This window comes from Narcine bancroftii, chromosome 5 (assembly GCF_036971445.1).
Source record: "Narcine bancroftii isolate sNarBan1 chromosome 5, sNarBan1.hap1, whole genome shotgun sequence".
Classification (NCBI taxonomy): domain Eukaryota; kingdom Metazoa; phylum Chordata; class Chondrichthyes; order Torpediniformes; family Narcinidae; genus Narcine; species Narcine bancroftii.
In genome coordinates, this window is record NC_091473.1 from 10,961,248 (window position 1) to 10,983,029 (window position 21,782).

Consider the following 21,782-nt stretch of genomic DNA (forward strand, 5'->3'; position numbering starts at 1 on the left):
TGAACTCTTGATGCCCCGGCCACAGAATCTTTCCTAGGCCCCTACCACCCACCCAAGCTTCTGATGCCCCAAATGCAGACTTACCACCCAGTCCCGTCCAGCCAAGCTCCCAATGCCTTAAATGACACAGGTACTTACTGTGGTCAAAAACATGACCCATGTCAACTTCAACACCTCCCTACCTAATATGACCTGAAAATGGGTCCAAAAAGCTTGACTATTACACAAGTATATACTTGAGGTATACAGACATAGCTCATATATTTACAAATGATTTATATGCTGTACATATATAAAAATAAATAAATGATAGAGTCTTGAGGGATTGATTGATCATTCACCACTCATTCAACAGTCTCGCTGCTGGTGGGGAGAAGCTGTTCCTCAGCCTGACGGTGCTGGCTCTGATACTTCTGTATCTCTTCCCCGACAGGAGGAGCAGAAAGATATGGGGTGGAAGGGGTCCTCAATGATTTTGCGCACCCTCTTCAGACAACGATCCCAGTAGATCACGTCGATGATGAAGGTGGCCCTGTGGATAGACCTCCAATCCAATGCACTGCAGCAACTGGGATGCAGCCGATCAGGACATTCTTGATAGAGCTCCTCTAGAAATCCTGTAGACCAGTGGTTCTCAACCTTTTTCTTTCCACTCACATCCCACTTTAAGTCTTCCCTATGCCATCAGTGCTCTGTGATTAGTAAGGGATTGCTTAAGGTGGGATGTTGATATCCTTTCTATAGTTCAGTGACCAGAACTGCACACAGTACTCCAAATTTGGCCTCACAAATGCCTTGAACAGTTTCAACATCACTTCCCAACTCCTGTATTCTATGGTTTGATTTATAAAGGCCGGCATACTAAAAGCCTTCTTCACCCCTCTATCCACATGAGATCCTACCTTTAGGGAATAATGAACCATTATTCCGAGATCTTTCTACTTCACTGCATTCCACTGTAATAGTTTTGGGCTTCTCATCCTCTTTTTCCCCATTTCATCCTCTTTTATCCATGGCATTGGGATGCTTTCAGGGACTTCTATCGTGAAGACTATTTAGGATCAGGGTTCATGGAATGATCTGGAAACAGCAAGATTTAATTCAAAGAAAACCTACTCTTCAGAGAGAAAAAAAGTACCTGTAACCAGACAAACCAGTCACTGGGTCTGAACATTGTGACTCTTGTGATTAGGACCTTTCAAACTGCCGTGTAAACTGGGGTTAACCTGGCAATTTGCTCAGTTAGCATTCAGTTACACAACAGTTAGAAAGGATCTGACCCGGTCAACCCCGTCGGAACCCAACCAGGTCCCTGACCTACCTCAGAGATAGTCGGGAAACCCAGTTAAACTTCCCTAGGTTGCGTCCACAGGCAATTTGAAAATGAAAATGGCAGACCTGCTTCTTCCAGTGACATCAGCGCTTACGTGCATGCGTCACTGAACTGCAGGCATCTGAACAGCCGGCAGTACATGCAGTGAGTACGTGATGAATCATCGCGGGGGCAGGATCCCCTTTAAATCGCCGGGTTGGTGATTTAATGGGTAGATCCCCATGCAACTCGAAAGGTGCTTCCAGCACCTTTGCCCCAGTAATCGCATCTGGATCCTCGGAGGACTACCCAGGTGCTGCAATTTAAAAGCGGCTACCGTAACTACAAAAGAGAAGACAGTAAAGGAATATACATATTAATCATCCTGCATCCATCAGATTCGGGACATGGTCTTCCTCCTCCTCAATTTCTAAAATGCAAAAAATTGATCAAACACCAAAGGTGCCAGCATTCACTGGCTGGAATATCTGCATAAATTCCAGTTTTAGTTTACCTAATCCTTGCCTACGAAAGGGATGCGATCCAAGAAAACCACGTCTTGAGACTTCCCATAGTGCAAAACCACATCACTGGCACATGCGGCAAGAAATGAGATCTGAAAATAAAATTAAAATTTTGACCCGCAAATCCCATGAGAGTGAATTTTATTCTTCATCTCAGAATTTTAGTTAGTGATTTGTGAATTGCGCAGGGGTGAATTTCCTTAGCATGAGCAGCCATAGGTTGGGATTAGCTGCAACGAAGCTGCCCTTGTGGATGCATTGCATTTACTGCACCTCAGGAAGACGTGCTTTTTCTTCCTACTTCCATGTTTCAGATTTCAGATTTATTGTCAGAGAACATACAGGACATTACATACAACCCTGAGATTCCTTTTACCTGTGGGTGAGGCAGAATTACCACTAATTGATAGTGCAAAAAATAAACTGTACACAGCGTGAACATCTAAATAATTAAAAGAAATATAAACAGATAATGAATGTAAACAAACTGACTGTGCAATACAGAGAGAACAAAAATAAAATCAATAAAGTGGACAAGTAAGAGTCCTTAAATGAGTCTCTGATTGAGTTTGTCGTTGAGGAGTCTGATGGTGGAGGGGCAGCAGCTGTTCCTGAACCTGGTGGTGCGAGTCTTGTGGCATCTATACCTCTTTCCTGATGGCAGCAGTGAGAACAGAGCGTGTGCTGTGTGGTGCGGGTCTTTGATGATTGCTGCTGCTCTCTGACAGAAGCGTTCCCTGTAGATGTTCTTGATGGTGGGGAGGGTTTTTCCTGTGATGTCCTGGGCTGTGTCCACTACCTTTTTGGAGGGCTTTACACTCAGGGGTAGTGGTGTTCCCCATATCAGACCATGATGCAGCTGGTCAAAACCCTTTCCACCACACCCTTGTAGAAATTTGCCAGGGTTTCTGGTGTCATACCAAACCTCTGCAAACTCCTGAGGAAGTAGTGGTGCTGCTGTGCTTTCTTCATGAAGCCTTTGGTGTGTTGGGTCCAGGAAAGATCCTCTGAGATAGTGACTCCCCAGAACTTGCCCTCTCCACCCATAATCCCCCAATGATCACTGGATTGTAAACCTCTGGCTTTCCTTTCCTAAAGTCAACAATCATCTCCTTAGTTTTGTGACAGTGAGTGCAAGATTGTTGTTGGTGCATCATTCAGCTGAGTTTTCAATCTCTATCCTGTTTGCAGATTTATCCCCATCCTTTATTCAACACACTACTGCGGTATTGTTGGCAAATTTATAGATGGTGTCACTGTCACACCAAGCCACACAGTTGGAGGTGGAAAGTGAGTAGAGCAGGGGGCTAAGAACATAGCCCTGTGGTGCTCTGGTACTGAAGGAGATTGTGGAGGAGAAGTTCTTATCAATCTTCACTGATTGTGGCCTCAAGGTGAGGAAATCCATGATCAAATTACACAGGAGGGTGTTAACTCCCAGGTCTTGGAGTTTGCTGATCAGTTTTGAGGGGATGATGGGGTTAAATGCCAAACTGTAGTCGACAAAGAGCATCTTTGCTGTCCAGGTGCTCCAGGACTTTGTGTAGAGCCAGTAAGATGGCATCTGCCATAGACCAGTTACTGCTATAGGCGAACTGGAACGTATCCATGGATACAATTTGGACAGGAGCTGATACGCTTCAACACCATCCTTTCAGAACACTTCATCACTGTTGATGTAAATGCTACTGGTCGATAGTCGTTCCGCAGGTTGCACAGGGAGGAAGTTGGAGAAGAGGAAAAAGCCAAAATTTGCAGGAGCTGGAAATCTGAAATAAAAGCTGAAAACAGTTTGCATGCTTAATTATTATTGCCAGCTTTTTCTGTTCTTGGCAAAACAGCTTATTTGTTTGGGAGGAAAGTCGGGAAATCAAAGAAAATAGCCTACACTGCTTGGAACAGTCCGTACAGAACAGCAAAGTCAGACTCGTTAGGATTAACATGAGAGAGCTGCTCGGCATGTTCCTTCGGAGCACACTTTCTACAGCAATATCTGGGGCATAGGGATATAATTAAATTCACCACTCAGCAGTAAAATTTAGGCCTTGCATTCATTGACTACGCATAAAAGAAAATTGCTGCACAACTTTGTGGAATTTTTTAAAAAAATGTCAATGATATTATGGTGAGCAAAATCCAAAACTCTGAAATAATGTGATAATATTTTTTTCTTACACATTTCAAATGATCTTACATTTTCTTTTAGTTCCAGCAGTCACTTAAAACTGTGACCTGATTTATGCAAACTTGGTCTTTTTACCATAGTTCTTGGGCGACCAGGTTTCCTGTTGAGGTCTGTGGCTTTGTTCCTACTCATGAGATTTGAACATTGGGCTTTTTATGAGTTAATGTTTGGTTCTCTCCCACTATTCTGCTTTGGAGGTGTTTAGCAACATTTTCCCCGTCTCTCCTTAAAGCTGTAACACACTGATACATACACTGCTCACGTGCATGCATATATGGACATGCATACATATGAACCACACCCCGTCACAGACATTACAGGAATGCACATGCGTATGCACACACAATCACACAGACACTTACATGTGCAATCTCTCTCTCTCTCTCTCTCTCTCTCTGTCTCTCTCACTCACTCACTCACACAAATACCTGGTTGCCTCCAGACAAAGCAATGTTAAAGTACCATGATATTGTGAATTTCTCTCTCTCTGTAATGGAATGGGGAGGAGGGGGGGGGGGGGGGTGGGGAAGGCTGAATAACTTTGTTGGGTTACACCTAACAAGTCAGGTGGTTCAATTAAGATCATAAGATATAGAAGCAGAAGTAGGCCATTCAGCCCATCTTTCTGCTCCACCATTGCATCATGAGCTGCCCAATTCACCCACTTAGCCCCACTTCCCGGCCTTCTCCTCATAACCTTTGATACCCTGACTCTTCAGATACCTATCAATCTCTGCCTTAAATACACCCAACAACTTGGTCTCCACAACCGCTCATGGTAGTAAATTCTAGACTCTCCGGCTAAGAAATTCCTCCTCATCTCTGTTTTAAATGGACGCCCTCCAATCCTGACATTGTGCCCACTTGTCCCAGGCTCCCCTACCATGGGGAACAATTTTGCCATATCTACTCTGCACAGGCCTTGCAGCATTCAAAATGCTTCTATAATATCCCCTCCCCCCATTTTCTTCTGAACAAGCACACTCCAACAGCCATCAAACGTTCCTCATGAGCTAATCCCTTCATTCCGGAAATTATTCGTGTGAATCTTCTCTGAACCCTCTCCAATGCCAGCACATCCAAATCGTACTCCAAGTGAGGCCTCACTGGTGCCTTAGAAAGCCTCGCCATTCCATCCCTGCTCTTGTCTCCTGCTCCTCTTGATATGAATGGCAACACTGCATTTGCCTTCTTCACCGCCAACTCGATCTGATGGATGCAGGATGGTTAACCTTTTGGGTCGCCTGCACACTGACTCCTTTACACTTCCGAAAATTGAATGTTCTCCCCATCCAAATAATAGTCCACCTTTTTATTCCTCCAACCAAATGGATGACGGTACACTTTCCCCATCGGCCACTTCTCTGCCCCTTCTCCTCATCTATCATCTATTTCCTCCTCAACCACCTTTCTTGATGACATCTGCAATGAAAGAAGGGAAACTTTAGAATGAAGAGCAGGAATGAAAAAGAAAAGGATAAAACAAACATCCACTCTATTTAAAGAATGGAAAAAAATTGCTGAAGAGCTGACTTTCTCCTTTAAGTAAAATGTTCCCTCTAACCCCAGTTTCCGAGTTACACCCCTTGATTATCGATGATTCATTCATCCCACGTTCAGACCATCATTCAGAAGCTTCTGAGCTGACTTCCTTCTTTAGTTGGACAGTTGTGTTTGAAGGGCTCGCTCTCAGCCGAGTGGTGCCCCTTTAAAAATAAAGTTGGTGGCAAGTGTAACTTTTTCTCCCGCCCACTGATGACCAGGTGCTAAGTTCAGGTTTCTCGACTTTCGCAGCAGAACTGCCCCGAGGCTTTGCTCTTCAGTCTCTCCCGAGACTCCGTGGAGCTGCAAGTGAGCCTGACCCGAAGTCAGCGGGGGCTTCTAAAACCCATGGGTTCTTCCTCCAGAGCGCTGGTCTCCCTGCTTTTGGTCAGCAGTGCCCTCAGTGGCGGAGGCATGAGAAGGGTGATCAAGACGAGAGCCTTTGGCGACTTGGCGGGGCACAAGGTAAGCTCTGACTTGGTGCAGCAAATGATGGAGCGACAATAGCGCCGGGAAACATTTGGCCAGGATTGATTCTATCAGGAGGAGAGCAGCGTCCATGGGTGGAAATGGCCAGTTTACCTTTTCAGGTCGGGACCCTCTATGAATCCGAGCTCCCGACCTGAGCAGTTGACCCTGACCAGCTCCACCCGCCGATGTGGTCTGACCCGCTGGGATCCTGCAGCAGGTCACTGTTTGTTCAAATAGCTGCAGATTTGGCGATTTTTCCCCTCTGGTTGTGTTTTACTTTCTGGCTCTCTTTTTGTGGCGATAGAATCACTTCTGCACGCATGTTCCGAATTTCCACTCAATTTCTGCACAAAATAGGACATGGAATGACTCTTTAAAACAGTCATTGCATTGATATTGTGTCACGATTAAAAAAAACACATGTGGCTTCAGTTCATGGGATAATCTCATCTCTGCTATTGAGGGGGGGGGGGGGGGGGGGGGGCTCTCCTGAGCATGTACAGAATAATATGGAAAGAGAGATCTGTATGCACAGGAAAAACTTGGTGTAATGAAACTCCCCCAGACACTTGTACAGGACAAGCAAACAAAAATCACACTGAGTCAAAAATTTTGGTTAAGACAGTTGTTGAAGAGATCCAGATGTGTGGTGAATGAACGGCTGGGAGGGGTTGTGTAGGCGGAAGAGAAAATCCACAGAGGCAAAAATGATGAAAGGTCTTTCAATCCTGTAAACCAGTGGTTCTCAACCTTTCTCTTTCCACTCACATCCCACTTTAAGTAATCCCTATGCCATGGGTGCTCTGTGAATAGTAAGGGATTGCTTAAGGTGGGATGTGAGTGAGAAGGGAAGGTTGAGAACCACTGCTTGAAACACAATTGTGACTGAAATAGTTTGCTTGAGAAAAATTGTCATTGGCCCTTTTCCTTTGGAGTTCTGAAACTGTGCACATAACGAGTCAATGAGGGACGATTCAAACAGTATTTTTCAAACTTTTTCTTCCCACTCACATCCCACCTTAAGCAATCCCTTACTAATCCCAGAGCATCCATGGCACAGCATGATGTGAGTGGATAAAGGTTGAGAACCACTGCTGAATACTTGGAGGTGAGAAAAACTCTTCATTCAAGAGATAAGACAGGTTCTTATGCACGTTGAAGCAATAGGGTGGTCCTTCAACAGATTTCAGAAGAAAGTGTCTCCTTTCAATATTAAAGAAATGGAATGTGCATTAAAGGAATTTGTCAGTGTTTGTTGAGGGAATATCAAACTCTGCTTTCAATATTAAAGGAATGTGATGGTGTGTGATATATAAATAACAAAAAAAATTCTTTGAACATTAAAGAATGTTCTGAAGCTTATGCTAAAGGAATGAAGAAATTCATGTACCATATAACCATTTACAGAGCGGAAACAGGCCATGTTGGCCTTTCGAGTCCGCACCGGTTCACTGATTTTTGTGCACCCTCTTCAGGCATATGATGGGCGAATTCAATGCAGGTGGAATCAGACGTAGACAATGCTGTAATGGCTGTGCTGCTGCTGGTGGTGTGGATCCAAGAGATCAGGGAATGGAAATACAGAGCTCCTTCGCGAGGTCCTATTGGCCAGTTGTACTCCTGACGGCCCTGTACAAACCTTAAACAGTCTGTTAAATGGGCTAATGGTATTTTTTTTAAAACACCTTGATAACCTCGGAGATTCATGCCCAAGGACAGCAGATCAGTGAGGAACTCAGCAGCTGAAGGACCCACACAGGCTGTGGACGACTGAAGACTGGTAGCTGAAGGACTCAAACTTGACACAGACTGGCTGGGGGTAACCAGGTATTGGGACATGACAGGGAGCTGAGGACAAAAAGGGTCTTTGACTGCTGAAACTTTCTGATTGAATCGGAAGTTTGGATCAGGGAGCTCTGATTCACTAATGGATCAGGGAAGCTTTGCAGTAAATCCAGTCACTCAGTGTCTCTGAAGGGACTCATTTGGTTCTCTCTCATCATTAGGAGTGCTGAACAATATTCTTCTTCTTTCTTTTCTTCTTTGGCTTGGCTTCGCGGACGAAGATTTATGGAGGGGGTAAAAAAGTCCACGTCAGCTGCAGGCTCGTTTGTGGCTGACCAGTCCGATGCGGGACAGGCAGACACGATTGCAGCGGTTGCAGGGGAAAATTGGTTGGTTGGGGTTGGGTGTTGGGTTTTTCCTCCTTTGCCTTTTGTCAGTGAGGTGGGCTCTGCGGTCTTCTTCAAAGGAGGCTGCTGCCCGCCAAACTGTCAGGCGCCAAGATGCACGGTTTGAGGCGTTATCAGCCCACTGGCGGTGGTCAATGTGGCAGGCACCAAGAGATTTCTTTAGGCAGTCCTTGTACCTTTTCTTTGGTGCACCTCTGTCACGGTGGCCAGTGATATTAATGATGCCTCATTACACATATTTGTGGCAGCAAAAGTTGACGAATTTTGTGTATTATTACAAAATATAATACATGGTACTGACAGCACAGAAACAAACTATTTACCTTAATAGACCCACATCAATGTTTCTGCTTAGAGTCTTTTCCCAAGATTTGTCCTCTTTCCAAATCGCATTCTAATTGAAAACACATTTTCTTGCTGACCTCTATCAAATTCACTCCACTAATCTTGGCCACATTTTGCCAAAAACCCAAAATTTGTAACTTCTGTTGTCAAAAGCTTAAACTTGATTCTTAAACCTTCACCAAAACCAGGATGCTCTGTAAAATCATTAAATAATTAAAGACTTCCCCAGTGTTCATTGATTGGAGGCAGGTGGAAAGAGTGTGAAAGTTTCCTGTGTGACCTGGAGGCATACACTGTATTTTACAGTTCAAAGTCAAGGCATGCTTAAATAGATTTGCATTGATCGTGGTTAAATATTGCTAACTGTAAGGCTTCACTGCCCTACAGTAAGACAGAAGGTTTGAAATTTTGTTTACCAGAGTGAGAGTGAAGAGAAGGAAAAAATGAACTAAAACGTTGAATAATGCCACTTAGAAATATTTAAAGAGGCATTTACCAAAATCAGCAAAAGCTTTGTGGGCTGAGGCAATGTCACGGTGAGGAAATTGTCAGAAAACAGGAAGGAGGAGACCACGTGAAAACTTACAAGATAAGGTTGAATAAAGATACATCATGGGAGAAAGAAATGCACAACGTAAGGTCACTTTGCAAATACTGTGTGTGGTTTTGAGAACTTCACTTCTGAATAACAGAACAAATGTTATTCCTATTAAAATAAGGACTTTAAAATAAGTTTAGACATGCAGCACTGTAACAGGCCATTTTGACCCATGAGTCCACACCACCCAATTTACACCCAATAAACCTGCCCCCCCTCCCACCCCCACCCCGGTATATTTCAAACCATGGGAGGAAACCCGAGCCCTCTGGGAAAACCCACGCAGACACAGGAAGAACGTACAAACTCTTTATAGACAGCATGGGATTCGAACCCCAGTCCGATCGCTGGCGCTGTAAAGGTGATGTGCTAATTGCTACATCAACCATGCGACCCTTAAAAGGTTAGCAAGTCACACTCGTCGAGGAAGAGTGGATTTGTGACACATACGAAGATGGATTGGAAACGTTCTCGCAGGGCCTTTGAGAGGGATTTCATCAGAGGGTACAAAGTTTCTTTAGGGACCCCTCCTTTTTCTGTTAGTCATCCTGTTTTTATCCAATATGGTTTTATGCCATGAGCGGTAGCCTGTAAGGCCAAAAATGGAAGGCGGGGGCATTTACTGTCCCTTGTAGCATAGAGCCGTGCCTGCACTGAGTCAAGGGGTGTGGGGGCATCATAGTGATTTTTACCTCATCGTTGTATGTACCAGCCCAGGACATTAGCAGAGAAAATGACTCCGTGCCAGGAGGGTTAATCCAATTACAACAGCCAATGGCCCAAGTCCAAGTACAGGCAGACTGGAGAGTCCAGTACAGGTCATTTACATGGGTCAATGGCAAAGACCAAACCTTGATAGCTGGTGTGTCCTCTGACTAGTTACAGGATAATGCTGTCACGTGACAGCCACAACCCTTCTCATGCACCCTCTTGTTGGGATTAAAGTTCAAAATAAGAACTCCATTGATACTTCTTTCACACAACAATGAACAAAAAAACGAGAAACAGATTAGTAATTTGGAGCTCAATGAGAACATGCAGGAGGAAGGTGTTCAAGAGATGTGCACAGTGGCATTTCTATGTAAAGTGGCCCACTAGGGTTGCCACTGACATCAGCACCTGCGCCGATTATATATTTAAAAAAAAGTCACCAAAAACTGTCACACACCAACAGTACCACTGCTGCCCAATATAGTTTCCATTTTAAGCACCCATCACACACAGGTTGCGAGAGGTCTTTACTCTTTTCCTCCTCCTGGTCACTGGGAGCCCACATACTGGCGATGAAAGTCTGTTTGAGGAGTGGGACATGCGGCAGGAGGCCAGTCTTCACAACCATGCTGCTTGCCTGGAAAAGATTTTTGGTGGTCCCATTTATTCCCCCCTCCCCCAAGCAATCCAATCAACAACCCCCCCCCCACACCTTGACCCCCCCCACCCCCTTCCTTTTCCATTAACCTACACAGACAGCAGCCACCCCATCATTGCCCCAGAAACATTTCCAAAGCCTGCTGGCTTCCATCTCTTGGCAGCTCCCTCCGTGCACCAATCCTCAGAAGCCAGCCGTTCAGAGGGCAAAGCAAGCTGTGTGACAATGTGCTGGCTGCAAGGAAATTGGCGAAACTGTCTGCACATGGCTGGGGTGAGATGTGTAGCCCCACCGGCTGCCTGGCCTCCGGCACCACACCAAGTGGCGGGAGGCCCACTCCTCCGGGTGGCTGCCGAGCCTGACTGAGCCCGAGGTACAGCAGCCAGCCATCTGTTGACCCGGGAATCGTGGCTCTCCAGGTCATAGCCTCTGGCTGTGAGGATCTTCTTCATGGCAGCCACTGACAGCCCACGCCGCTCCTCATCTTGGTCATGGCCACTGCCTTCATGATCTGCTCGGCCACCGTGCAGCCAAACATCTTGTGCTGCCCGGCCTCTGCTGCTGCTTCTTTGCCGGCACTTCCGCCTTGTCCACTGATGCCACTGCCTAAGGTAGTGGGGAGCCAGCTGCCGTGGAGAGCTCTGCACTCATGTCTACCATTCACTGTCCATGCGCCAGCATCGCTACCATTCACCATAGCTCTGCTCAATGTGGGATGAACCGGTTCCAGCCTCATGGGGGATTATGGGAAAGGAAGATGGCCATTTTGCCCATTCATCCTGCACTAAATGAGGAGCAGCCCTGAAGCAGCCTGATGAGATGCCAGCCTGGAGTGGCACTCCAAGGCACTGAAGGGAGCCCTAACAGCACTGCATTCCTGGGATGAAGATTCATTGTTGGGCTAAGGATTTTGATATTAGGCGAGGACAGTGGCATCTCCCTGTAAATGGTGCCCGGTTCTGTGCCCCACCTGCATACCCTAGATACACCTATGGATATTCTTAAAAGAAACAATGAAGGAAGACCTCCCAACTGTGGAATTGGACCAGTGGGCCTTGGTTCCACTCCCTTTGTGAAACCTCGAAGGGAAGGAGGAAAAAAAACTGTATACAACAGGCCTGGTTTCCCCAAGGAGCTGAACAGTTCCAAGAAAGTGAAAGAGGAAAATCTGCAGATGCAATGATTGTAGTAAAAACATGGGAATGCTGGAGGAACTCTGCAGGTCTCACAGTGTCCATAGGAGGTAAAGATATATTATTGATGTTTTGGATATAAGCCAATTTCAGGCAGGGGCCTGGTGAGAAGGAAAAGGGAGAGAGGGCAGTGATGGAGGCTTGGTTATGTGGGGCGCCGTGGTCAGGGTGAAATTTCATGACAGAGGTTTGGTCCTGTAGGTCACCTGGGTAAAGGTTGTCGCAATGTCTTTACAATACCAGTGATCGGGACCGGGGTTCAAATCCCACGCTGTCTGTAAGGAGTTTGTACTATCTCCCTGTGTCTGTGTGGGTTTTCCCTGGGGGCTCCGGTTTCCTCCCACCCTTCAAAAATGTACTAGGGCTGTTGATTAATTGGGTGGCATGGACTCGTGGGCCAAAATGGCTTGTTACGGTGCTGTATGTCTACATATATTAAAAAAAATTAAATCACACTTTGTTAGGCAGGTTTAACCACAATTGTAATGCCCTGACCAAAGTGAGAAGTCAAACACGTTCCATTGCTTGAAACACGAGCACCTCTACTCTGCTGATCAACCGCATGGAGCTCCTAAAAACCAAATGCTTTGTTGTAATCGTGTTAGCATTTCCAGCAGGAGTGGTTATTCTTAGCACTTACATAACTTGCATTATTTTGCAATTTTTTTTGCCTTGTTAACATTCTCTCTACACCTCCTGGTGGCATGATAATATCACTAAAGAAGTCCCCCCTCATGTTTCCTCTAAACTTTTGCCCCCTAACTCTCAACTTGTGTCCTCTCATTTGTATCTCCCCCTTTCTTAAAAAGCCTATCCACCTCAACTCTATCTATACCCCAATAATTTTAAATACCTCAATCAAATCCCCTCTCAACCTTCTACGCTCCAAAGAATAAAGATCTAATTTATTTAACCTTTCCCTATAACTTGGACCCTGTAGCCCTGACAACATTCTAGTAAATCTTCACTGCCCTCTCTCCAAATTGTTGATATCTTTGCTATACTTTGGTGACCAAAACTGTACACAATACTCCAAGTTTGGCCTCACCAATGTCTTTTACAATTTTAACATAACATCCCAGCTCCTGATCTATAAAGGCCAACATGCCATAAGCGTTCTTCACCACCCTATCCACATGTGACTTCACCTTCAGGGAACTATGTACCATTATTCCTAGATCCCTCTGATCTACTGCATTCTTCAATACCCTATCATTCACCGTGTATGTCCTATTTTGATTAGCCCTACCAAAATGTAACATCTCACACTTGAATGCATTAAACTCCATCTGCCATCTTTCTGCTCCACTCTTCTAACTGGTCTAAATCCGTCTGCAAGCTTTGAAACCTTTCTTCACTATTCACAGCTCCACCTATCTTCATATCATCCACATACTTATTAATCCAATTCACCACCCCATCATCAGGTCATTAATCTATATGACAAACAGTAATGGACCTAATACTGAACTCTGCGGCACACCACTAGTCATTGGTTTCCAATCTGACCGTCAGTTATGTACCACTACTCTCTGCATCTCCCATTCAACCATTGTTGAATCCATTTTACAACTTCAATGTTAATACCTAATGATTGAACCTTCCCTGAGGAACTTTATCAAAGGTCCATATATACAACATCCACTGCGTTGCCCTCATCAACTTTCCTAGTAACCTCAAAAAATTTGATAAGGTTTGCCAAATATGATCTTCCCATCACAATCCATGTTGACTGTTCCTAATCAAATCCTGCCTATCCAAATATTCATGTATACCATCTCTAAGAATATTTTCCATTAACTTGCTCACCACTGACGTCAAACTCACAGGTCTATAATTACTAGATTTATTCCTAGCACCTTTTTTAAACAATGGAACTATGTGAACAACCCTCCAATCCTCCAGCATCATTCCTCTTACTAAAGACATTTTAAATCTCTCCATCAAAGCCCCTACTATTTCTACACTAACTTCCCTCAAGGTCCTAGGCCATATCTTGTCAGGACCTGGAGACTTATCCACCTTTATATTCCTTAAAAGCGCCAGACTTCTACTTTAATTATCATCGTTTCCATAATGACCCCACTTATTCCCACAGATCAATATCATTCCCCGTGGTAAATACTGAAGAAAAAACACTGTTCAAAATCTCCCCCCATCTCCTTTGGCTCCACGCATGGCTGTCCATTCTCATCCTCTAGGGGACCAATTTTACCTCTCACTATCCTTTTGCTTATATATTTGCTGCCAATATATGCCCTTCAGCCTCCAGAGAGAAATTGATTTGCTGATATGCTGAATTTGGTAAGAAAGTTATATATATTTTATTCCTTTTAAATTTTACATAGCACTCTGCAGTTAATAGTTTCTTTTAAAGGCCGTTCACTAGAGTCTAGTTAAATTTAGAACACACTTGCATGAAGTTTGGTAGTATTAATATTTATTTGTAGTGTTAGTTGAGGTGCAAACAACAGAAAAACACCCACTTTCTTACTAAATAATTTAATTCATACACTGTGCGCTACCAGAACAGGCAGATGAAGTATCAGTGTATCACCCTTTCTCGTCATGCAGCTCTCCCCCCGTCTGTGCTCAATTCCTGGAGTGGGCCTTCAACACTGAACTCTGTGTATTAACGAAGATCGCAACTGATGCCAGAGCACAAAGTAGACTTGAATTTATCCAGCAACTTTCACAAGCTCAGGAGGTTAAGGTTATTTAAAAGCCATTTTGGTAATGTTGGAAATGTGATGCAGGTACCGGGGTTTAAAAGTTTTAAAAGGAATAGGATGGGAGATAAGAGAGGGGAGGGGAGTAGCATTATTGGTCAGGGATAGGATAATTAAGAAGGCCTATGGGATGCTGGGCTTTATTAATAGCGGGATTGAATTCAGGAGTAGAGAGGTTAAGTAGCAACTCTACAAATCTCTGGTGAGACCACACTTGGGGTATTGTAATCAGTTCTGGTCATCTCATTGTAGGAAGGATGTGGAAGCTATGGAGAGGGTGCAGAGGAGATTACCAGGTTATTGCCTAGATTGGAAAAACCTGTCTTATGAGGCAAGGTTAGCAGAGCTTGGACTTTTCTCTTTGGAATGTAGAAGGATGGGAGGAGACTTGATAGAGGTCTACAAGATTGAGAGGCATAGATAGGTTGGACAGCTGGCACCTGTTTTCTAGGGCAGGATCAGCAAACACCAGCAGATGTATGTACAAAGTTAAGGGAGGGAGATTTAGGGGAGACATCAAGGGTGCTTTTTTTTAATACACAGAGTTGTGGGTGCCTGCTGGGGATGGTGGTGGAGGCAGAAACATTGGTGGCATTTAAGAAATTCTTAGACAGGCACTTGAAAGGAAGAAAAATAGAGGGTTGCAGGGTGGGGGGAGGGCGTTTAGTAGGTTTTTTTTAGGAATACAAGTTGGCACAACATCGAGGTCTGAAGGGCCTATACTGTGCTGTTGTAGTGATTTATCTTCTAATATAACAAATTCTCACAAACAACACTGATAATGGCCAGTTTTTTGAGAGGTTGGTTGTTGAACAGAAATTAGGAAAAAAATCAGGAATAACTTCTTTGAACTAATGCAGTGGATCTTTTACATTCTTCTGAGTTCATTGGAAACAACTCCTTTCTCAATGCACCACTCCCTCTCCACAGTACCACAGTGTCAATTTTAAGTCTCTGCACTGGGTGTCAAACCTATAACTTTTTGACTCGAGACAAAATTTACAGAGCAATAAAGCTCTTTAATCTCCTCCTTAATAAGGCAGAAGAGATAAAAGCCCCATGAATGTACAAATGGAGTTACATTACACATTAATGTAACTTGCAGATGAACTGTAAAGAACCAGAGATTTTGCCTAATTTGCTTACAACTCAGCTATGCTCTAAATTTATATCTCAGTTTTAAATGCCTTTCCCTCTTAAGCATGAAAATTGGTGACTCACGAACACCACATCAGTCAATCAAGTGAAGTCAAGTTTATTGTCATCTGATAGTACAAGTACAACCCGATGAAACAATGCAAAACACGCAGACACACAACCAGACATAATACACATACCAACAATACATAAGCAGGGCAAATTTTCATATAGAAAAATAAATAAATATTATTTTGTGAACATGAAAGTCTCGGATGGTTAGTGGGAGCAGTTCCTTTGGTCGTTCAGCATCTCACTGCTCGAGGGAAGAAGCTGTTCCTCAGCCTGGTGGTGCCGGCTCTGGTACTCCTGTATCTCTTCCCTGATGGGAGCAGCTGAAAGATGCTGTGTGCAGGGTGGTAGGGGTCCTCAATGATTTTGTGTGCCCTCTTCAGACAACAATCCTGGTAGATCATGTCGATTGTAGGGAAAGTGATCCTCTTTGCTGCTCTTATGATTCTGTGGAACCTCCAATCAATTCCTCTTCAGCAACTGTACCACACGGTGATGCTGCTGCTAGGACGATCTCGATAGAAGGTTGACATGATGGTGACTGGTAGTCGTGCCTGCTTCAGTCTTCTCAGGAACTGCAGTCGCTGTTGCACCTTCCTTTTACTGAATGTTTCTTTGATTTTTTTTTCAAAAATGTACATAACATCTTCAATATCACAATATATTAAATTTTTCTTAAACACAACAAACAAAAAAAAACAAAACAGTCCCTCCCTCCCTTCCCCCCCCCCCCCCCATACATACGAATCTGCACACCATCAGATCTTGCATATCTTTTCAATATATAGAATACAATTGGGGAAATAACATTTAAATAAATTATAGTAGTTGCATTTAATATCCTTTTTTTTATTACTGCATCTGGCTGCCAGACCTTTTTTAAAAAAAAAAGTGACATATTTATTAAGTTATTTGTGATTTTTTTTTTTCCCCCATAGGTATACAGCTGTTCATTTCCACAGTCTGTTATGCTACAAGTTGAGGGAAGTCAGACTTCTAAGTGATCGCAACACATTTTTTTCGCTACCATCAGTGCTATTTTTATAAATGAGATTTGATATTTGGTCAATTCATCATTTATTTCCAGGAAATTACTAATAGATATAGCTCCAGATTGCCCGTGAAGGCCACTCCTGTTATCCTTATTAATTTTTCTGCGATTTCTTGCCAAAATGGTCTCACCTTCACGCACGACCAAATGGCATGTAGAAAAGTTCCTGTTTCGATCCCACATCTGAAACACGTCTCTAAAATTTTAGCTTTTGATCTGTGTAACTTTTGAAGGGTGAGATATAATTAGTATTTTAAAAAAATTATACTAAACTATACTGAATTATATCTTGCATTTATAATTGATGTCATGCTGTCCTTCCATCAATCTGACCAGCTTCTTTCTGAAATTGCCACACCCAAGTCCAACTCCCATCTTTCCCTTCATCTCTGCAACCCTGGTTTTGCACTTTTCCTCTGGAGGGCGTAGTACATTTTTGTTATAAATTTGGGTGTATTTCCCACCCAGACCATTCATTCAGTTTCACTAATTTTAGGTGGGGTCAACATTGGTTCCCATCTTTCTCTTAAGAACAATCTAAGGTGGAGAAAACAGAAGAAGGTCCCATTGGCCACTCCTTATTTGTGTTTTAATTGTTCAAAGGACATGAGAGTTCCTTTCGTGTAACAGTCCTCATCTTATACCTTTGCCAGACCACAAATTTAATATTCTATTTCCTATTTTAAAGGCAATAGCATATTTTTACACAATGGTGCTTTTATTGATATCTCTACTTTTTTCCTATACATTCATTAATTTCTTTTTGTTTAAACTTTATTTAAGATTTTATAACATGAATAACATAAAGGATTACATTTAAAAAAATTAAGAATAAAATAATAAAATTACAATACAGTATCAGTAATCTAAATAAACTATACCCTCCCCAATAATTATTACACATTAATAACCCAACTCAAATTAGTCCAACCCCCCCTTTCCCCCCAAAATAAAGAGTGAAGAATTAATAAAGTGAATAATATATGTGAGAAAAAAACCCACTTACAAAAAAAAACAAAAACATAACCAATTAAAATACTAACAAAAAGAAAAGTAATTAATACAAAGATATCAGACTTAAAAAAACATATTTAAATCAAACTTAAATGCATATATTTAACAAACGGAGTTAAGATGAAACATATATTTAACTCAAACTTAATATTAAAAAAATTAGTAAAGTTAGTAACATTATCTATCAAAAATTCTTAAACAATAATCAATTCTTTAAAAAAAATTGTAGCATGAAAAAAAAGATGAAAAAAAACTTTCTCTATAGAGATAAACCTTCACCAAATATCAACTAACTTCACATCTATCATCATATTAGTCACAAACCACCATCTTAAAACAAAATTCAAACCTCATTAAGCATTGTACAATTCAATTTTAGTACTCTTCCACCATTTTTCCCTTTTACTCTTGAATAGTTATCCAATAAAAGCTCCAATACCACATTTAAATATCTCCAATCATTACGTTAAAATTCAGATATCCAAATAATAAAAACACATCTACAACGAAATCTATATCTTCAACAAATGGAGCATAAACCACAAACAAAATTCAAGCCTCATTAAGAATTGTACAATTCAATTTATAACTTTCACCATTATTCCCTTCGTTCTATAACTAAAATAGCAAAATAATATACACCAGAATTACCACTCCTTTCACCTTAAAGTTAAAGAAAAAATAAAAAAAACTTATCCATCCCATTCACATTTAAATTTCAGATATTCCTTATCTACTGAATAAACTTTACAAAAAAAACCACATCAATTTATAGTTTTTTAAACAATCAAATACTTTCTTATGCTTTATTTTTATATTTAAACAAAAAAAACCCCTTCACTCTTTAATCTAATAATACAAAAAAGGAAAAAAAACTGGTAGGAGGTTAAAAATACCCCCTCCCATCTAAACCGCGCAATGCGGTAACTCCCAAAAAAAATGGGTGTGAGATAACTCACACGTAGCAGATGACTTTCAGGAAATAGTGCCTATCCAGTTCTCTCCCCCAACTCTCACTTCATCTTAAACTAACATCGTCATTATTTAATATCCCTATTTTTTAAAAAAAAACATTAGAAAAAAAAAGGACAACTCTTCTTTTAATCAGCTCCAACTGCCGAGTCACCATTACAACCATTCCTTCTTGGAGCATGGCTCTTTTCTTCCATCTCTTGTCTCCTTAGAGATCGCGGCGGACTATGTCTCTGTTGAAACTGAGTAATTGGCAGCTCTTGAGCAAATGCTATAGCTTCCTTTGGAGAATCAAAGAACTTTGGTTGGTAACCATCTTGAAAAACCTTCAAAACAGCTGGATATCTAAAGGTTGCCTTGTAACCTTTCTTCCACAACAACTCTTTAGCAGGATTGAATTCCCGTCGTTGGAACATAACTTCTTGACTCAAATCCGCATAGAAGAAAACTCGATTATTTTGAATCAAGGGTGATTTTCTCTGTTGTGCATTTCTAATAGCCACTCGTAAAATTATTTCTCTGTCATAATAATTCAAGCAACGAACCAAAACAGGTCTTGGACTTTGACCTGAAATAGGTCTTCTGTGCAAGGCTCTGTGAGCATGTTCCAGTATTATACCTTCCGGGAAATGTTCTTGACCCAGCACCTGTGGAATCCATTCAGTAAAAAATTTTCTTGGGTCTGGTCCCTCCATACCTTCCGGCAAACTAATAATCTTTATATTGTTCCGTCTGGATTGGTTTTCCAAATAATCAATCTTTTTCACCAAATTTTTATTTTGAGTTTGTAAGTCTTCGACCATTTTGGTCACATCAAAAACTTGATCCTGTATTTTGTCTATATCTTCTTCATACGAATTAAATTTATCTCTCACTTCAAGCTTAAAAGCTCCAAACTCAGCCATCTGTTGAGAATGTATTTTCACCAGAATATTAAACCTAGTACCAAGTTCAGTCATAATCTTGGATAATCCCTGCATTGTATAAGATAATTTAGATTCAAGATTCACAAAAATCTTTTCAATTGGAAGAGATTTTGGCTCAACAGATTCCTGCTTCTTCTGCATAACCAAAGGATCTTCTGTTCCTTCCTTCATTCTAGTTGCCTTCCTTGTAGTATGACTGCGTGTGGAAACCCCAGCCACAGCCTCTCCAGCAGTGACTGGAGGACGCTGGCTGGGGTTTTCCCCAGTCCATAATATATTAAGTTCTCCCAGTACATCAAGTTGTATAGGTTCTTCTATCTCAAGAGGTGCAGTTTGCAGCGCCACCTCTACAGTTGACAAATGCCTTTGAGTAACTCTTTGTTCTAAAGGCTGTTTGGTGCCCTCTTTAGGGGGCTCTACCGATGTAACATAGAGCTCTACATCTGAACACTGTACCTCTCTCCTGGGATCCATTTCATGCTGAGTCCCGGTGTCTTTCCTGTGGGTAGGCTCCAAACTTGAACTTTTGGAAAATGTAGTTTTTTGATGATCTGTTGTCATGTTTTTTTGCTCTTTTTCACCAATTGTACCATCATAAGTTAAATTAACAGCACTGAAATTATCTAAACTTTAAAAAAAATTTTAACGGGCATTTCTAGACAAAACAATAAGATAGAGTCAGGAGAGGACTGGAAGGCACATCTGATCCTTACGCCATCTTTCCATGCCCCCACATTCATTAATTTCTTGCCACATTCTGATTATATATATATATATATATATATATATATATATATATATATTAATATGGGATTATCTGTCTTTTTTTCTAGAGATTTGACACTCCATTTATAGATAAAATCCTTTGCTTCCCCCTCCTCCATTGAGTGCATTCCCATTTGAACTCAAGAATGGGGGGGGCTGCCTTCCACAAGGAAGGCTGTGAGAAATCGAACTTGTGCAGCTAGGTAATTTAAAAAAAATCTCCCAGCCCATAGCCCATGTTAGTTTTTCAATGCAATTCTTGCTACCTTATTATTCCATAGGAACAGTCTAATGTGATTGTTTAGTAGTTTAAAGAAGTTCTTAGATAATGGAATAGGCAGCAATTGAAAAAGATACTGCAGTCTTGGCATCACTTTCATTTTGATGCAGTTAACCCTTCCCATTTGAGTAATTGGTAAGCCTCTCCATTTCTGCAGGTCTTGTTCTATCTTTCTCAAAAGAGGAAAGTAGTTTGTACAGATTTTGTAAATTGTTATCAGTTGCTATTGTAAAATATTTTATTCCATCTATCTTCCATTTAAATTTTCTTCCTTGTTGGTATCTTTAATATTCAAAATGTGTCAATTGCATTATCTCACTTTTATCCATATTTATTTTATAACCTGATATTCTTCCATGTTTTTCTAGTGTTCCTTGTACTCTTTCCAAAGATTTAGCCAGGTCTGGTAGGTATCGAAGCATGTCATTGGAAAATAGATTAATTTTATGTTCTTGTCCAACTTTGAAGCCCTTTATATCCAAATCCCTTCTTCTTATCTCTGCCAGTGGTTCAATCGCCAAAATAAAAACCACTGGGGACAGGTGGCATCCCTGTCTGTTCGTTGTACTCAAGGGAAACACTGCTGTCACCTGATTATTGGTCATAATTTTAGCTTCTGGTTTATGATCTAAGGTTTTTATCCAGTTTATAAATGTTCTATCTATGCCAAAATTTTTCCAGTTTTTAAAATAAAAATGGCCATTCCAAATGGTCAAATGCTTTTACCATGTCCAGGGAGACTGTTAAATTTGGAATTTGTTTGAATTTTGCCATGTGTATTGTATTCCTAGACTATTTGAAGTAGGTTTTCCTTTAACAAATCCTACCTGGTCTGTATGTGTCAATTTTGGTAGATACTGTCCTAATCTGTTAGCCAATGCGTTTGCTAGCATCTTATAATTGGCATTTAACAGAGAGATTAAATGACAAAGTTTTTAATGGGTTATTTTTTTTGGTAACACTAATAATCATGGTTGAGAATTATTCCAAGAGGGTCTGTATTTCTACTGCTTGGCCTCGAATATCCATTAACAGATACATTAATAATTCTTTGAATTGTCTGTAAAACTCGGGTGGGAATCCATCCTCCCCTAGTGATCTATTA

The 21,782-nt window shown here is 41.7% G+C and overlaps 1 protein-coding gene across 1 annotated transcript in view; it reads left to right on the top strand.

Annotated features, from left to right (window-relative positions):
* Positions 1-5,648: 5,648 nt before the first annotated feature.
* LOC138763107 (interleukin-17 receptor E-like) overlaps positions 5,649-21,782 on the top strand; it is an 88,217-nt gene continuing 72,083 nt past the window's right edge. The window contains exon 1 of the mRNA XM_069936764.1: positions 5,649-6,028. Coding sequence (XP_069792865.1) covers positions 5,912-6,028 — 117 coding nt within the window. The 5' untranslated portion in view covers positions 5,649-5,911. The remainder of the gene's footprint in view (positions 6,029-21,782) is intronic.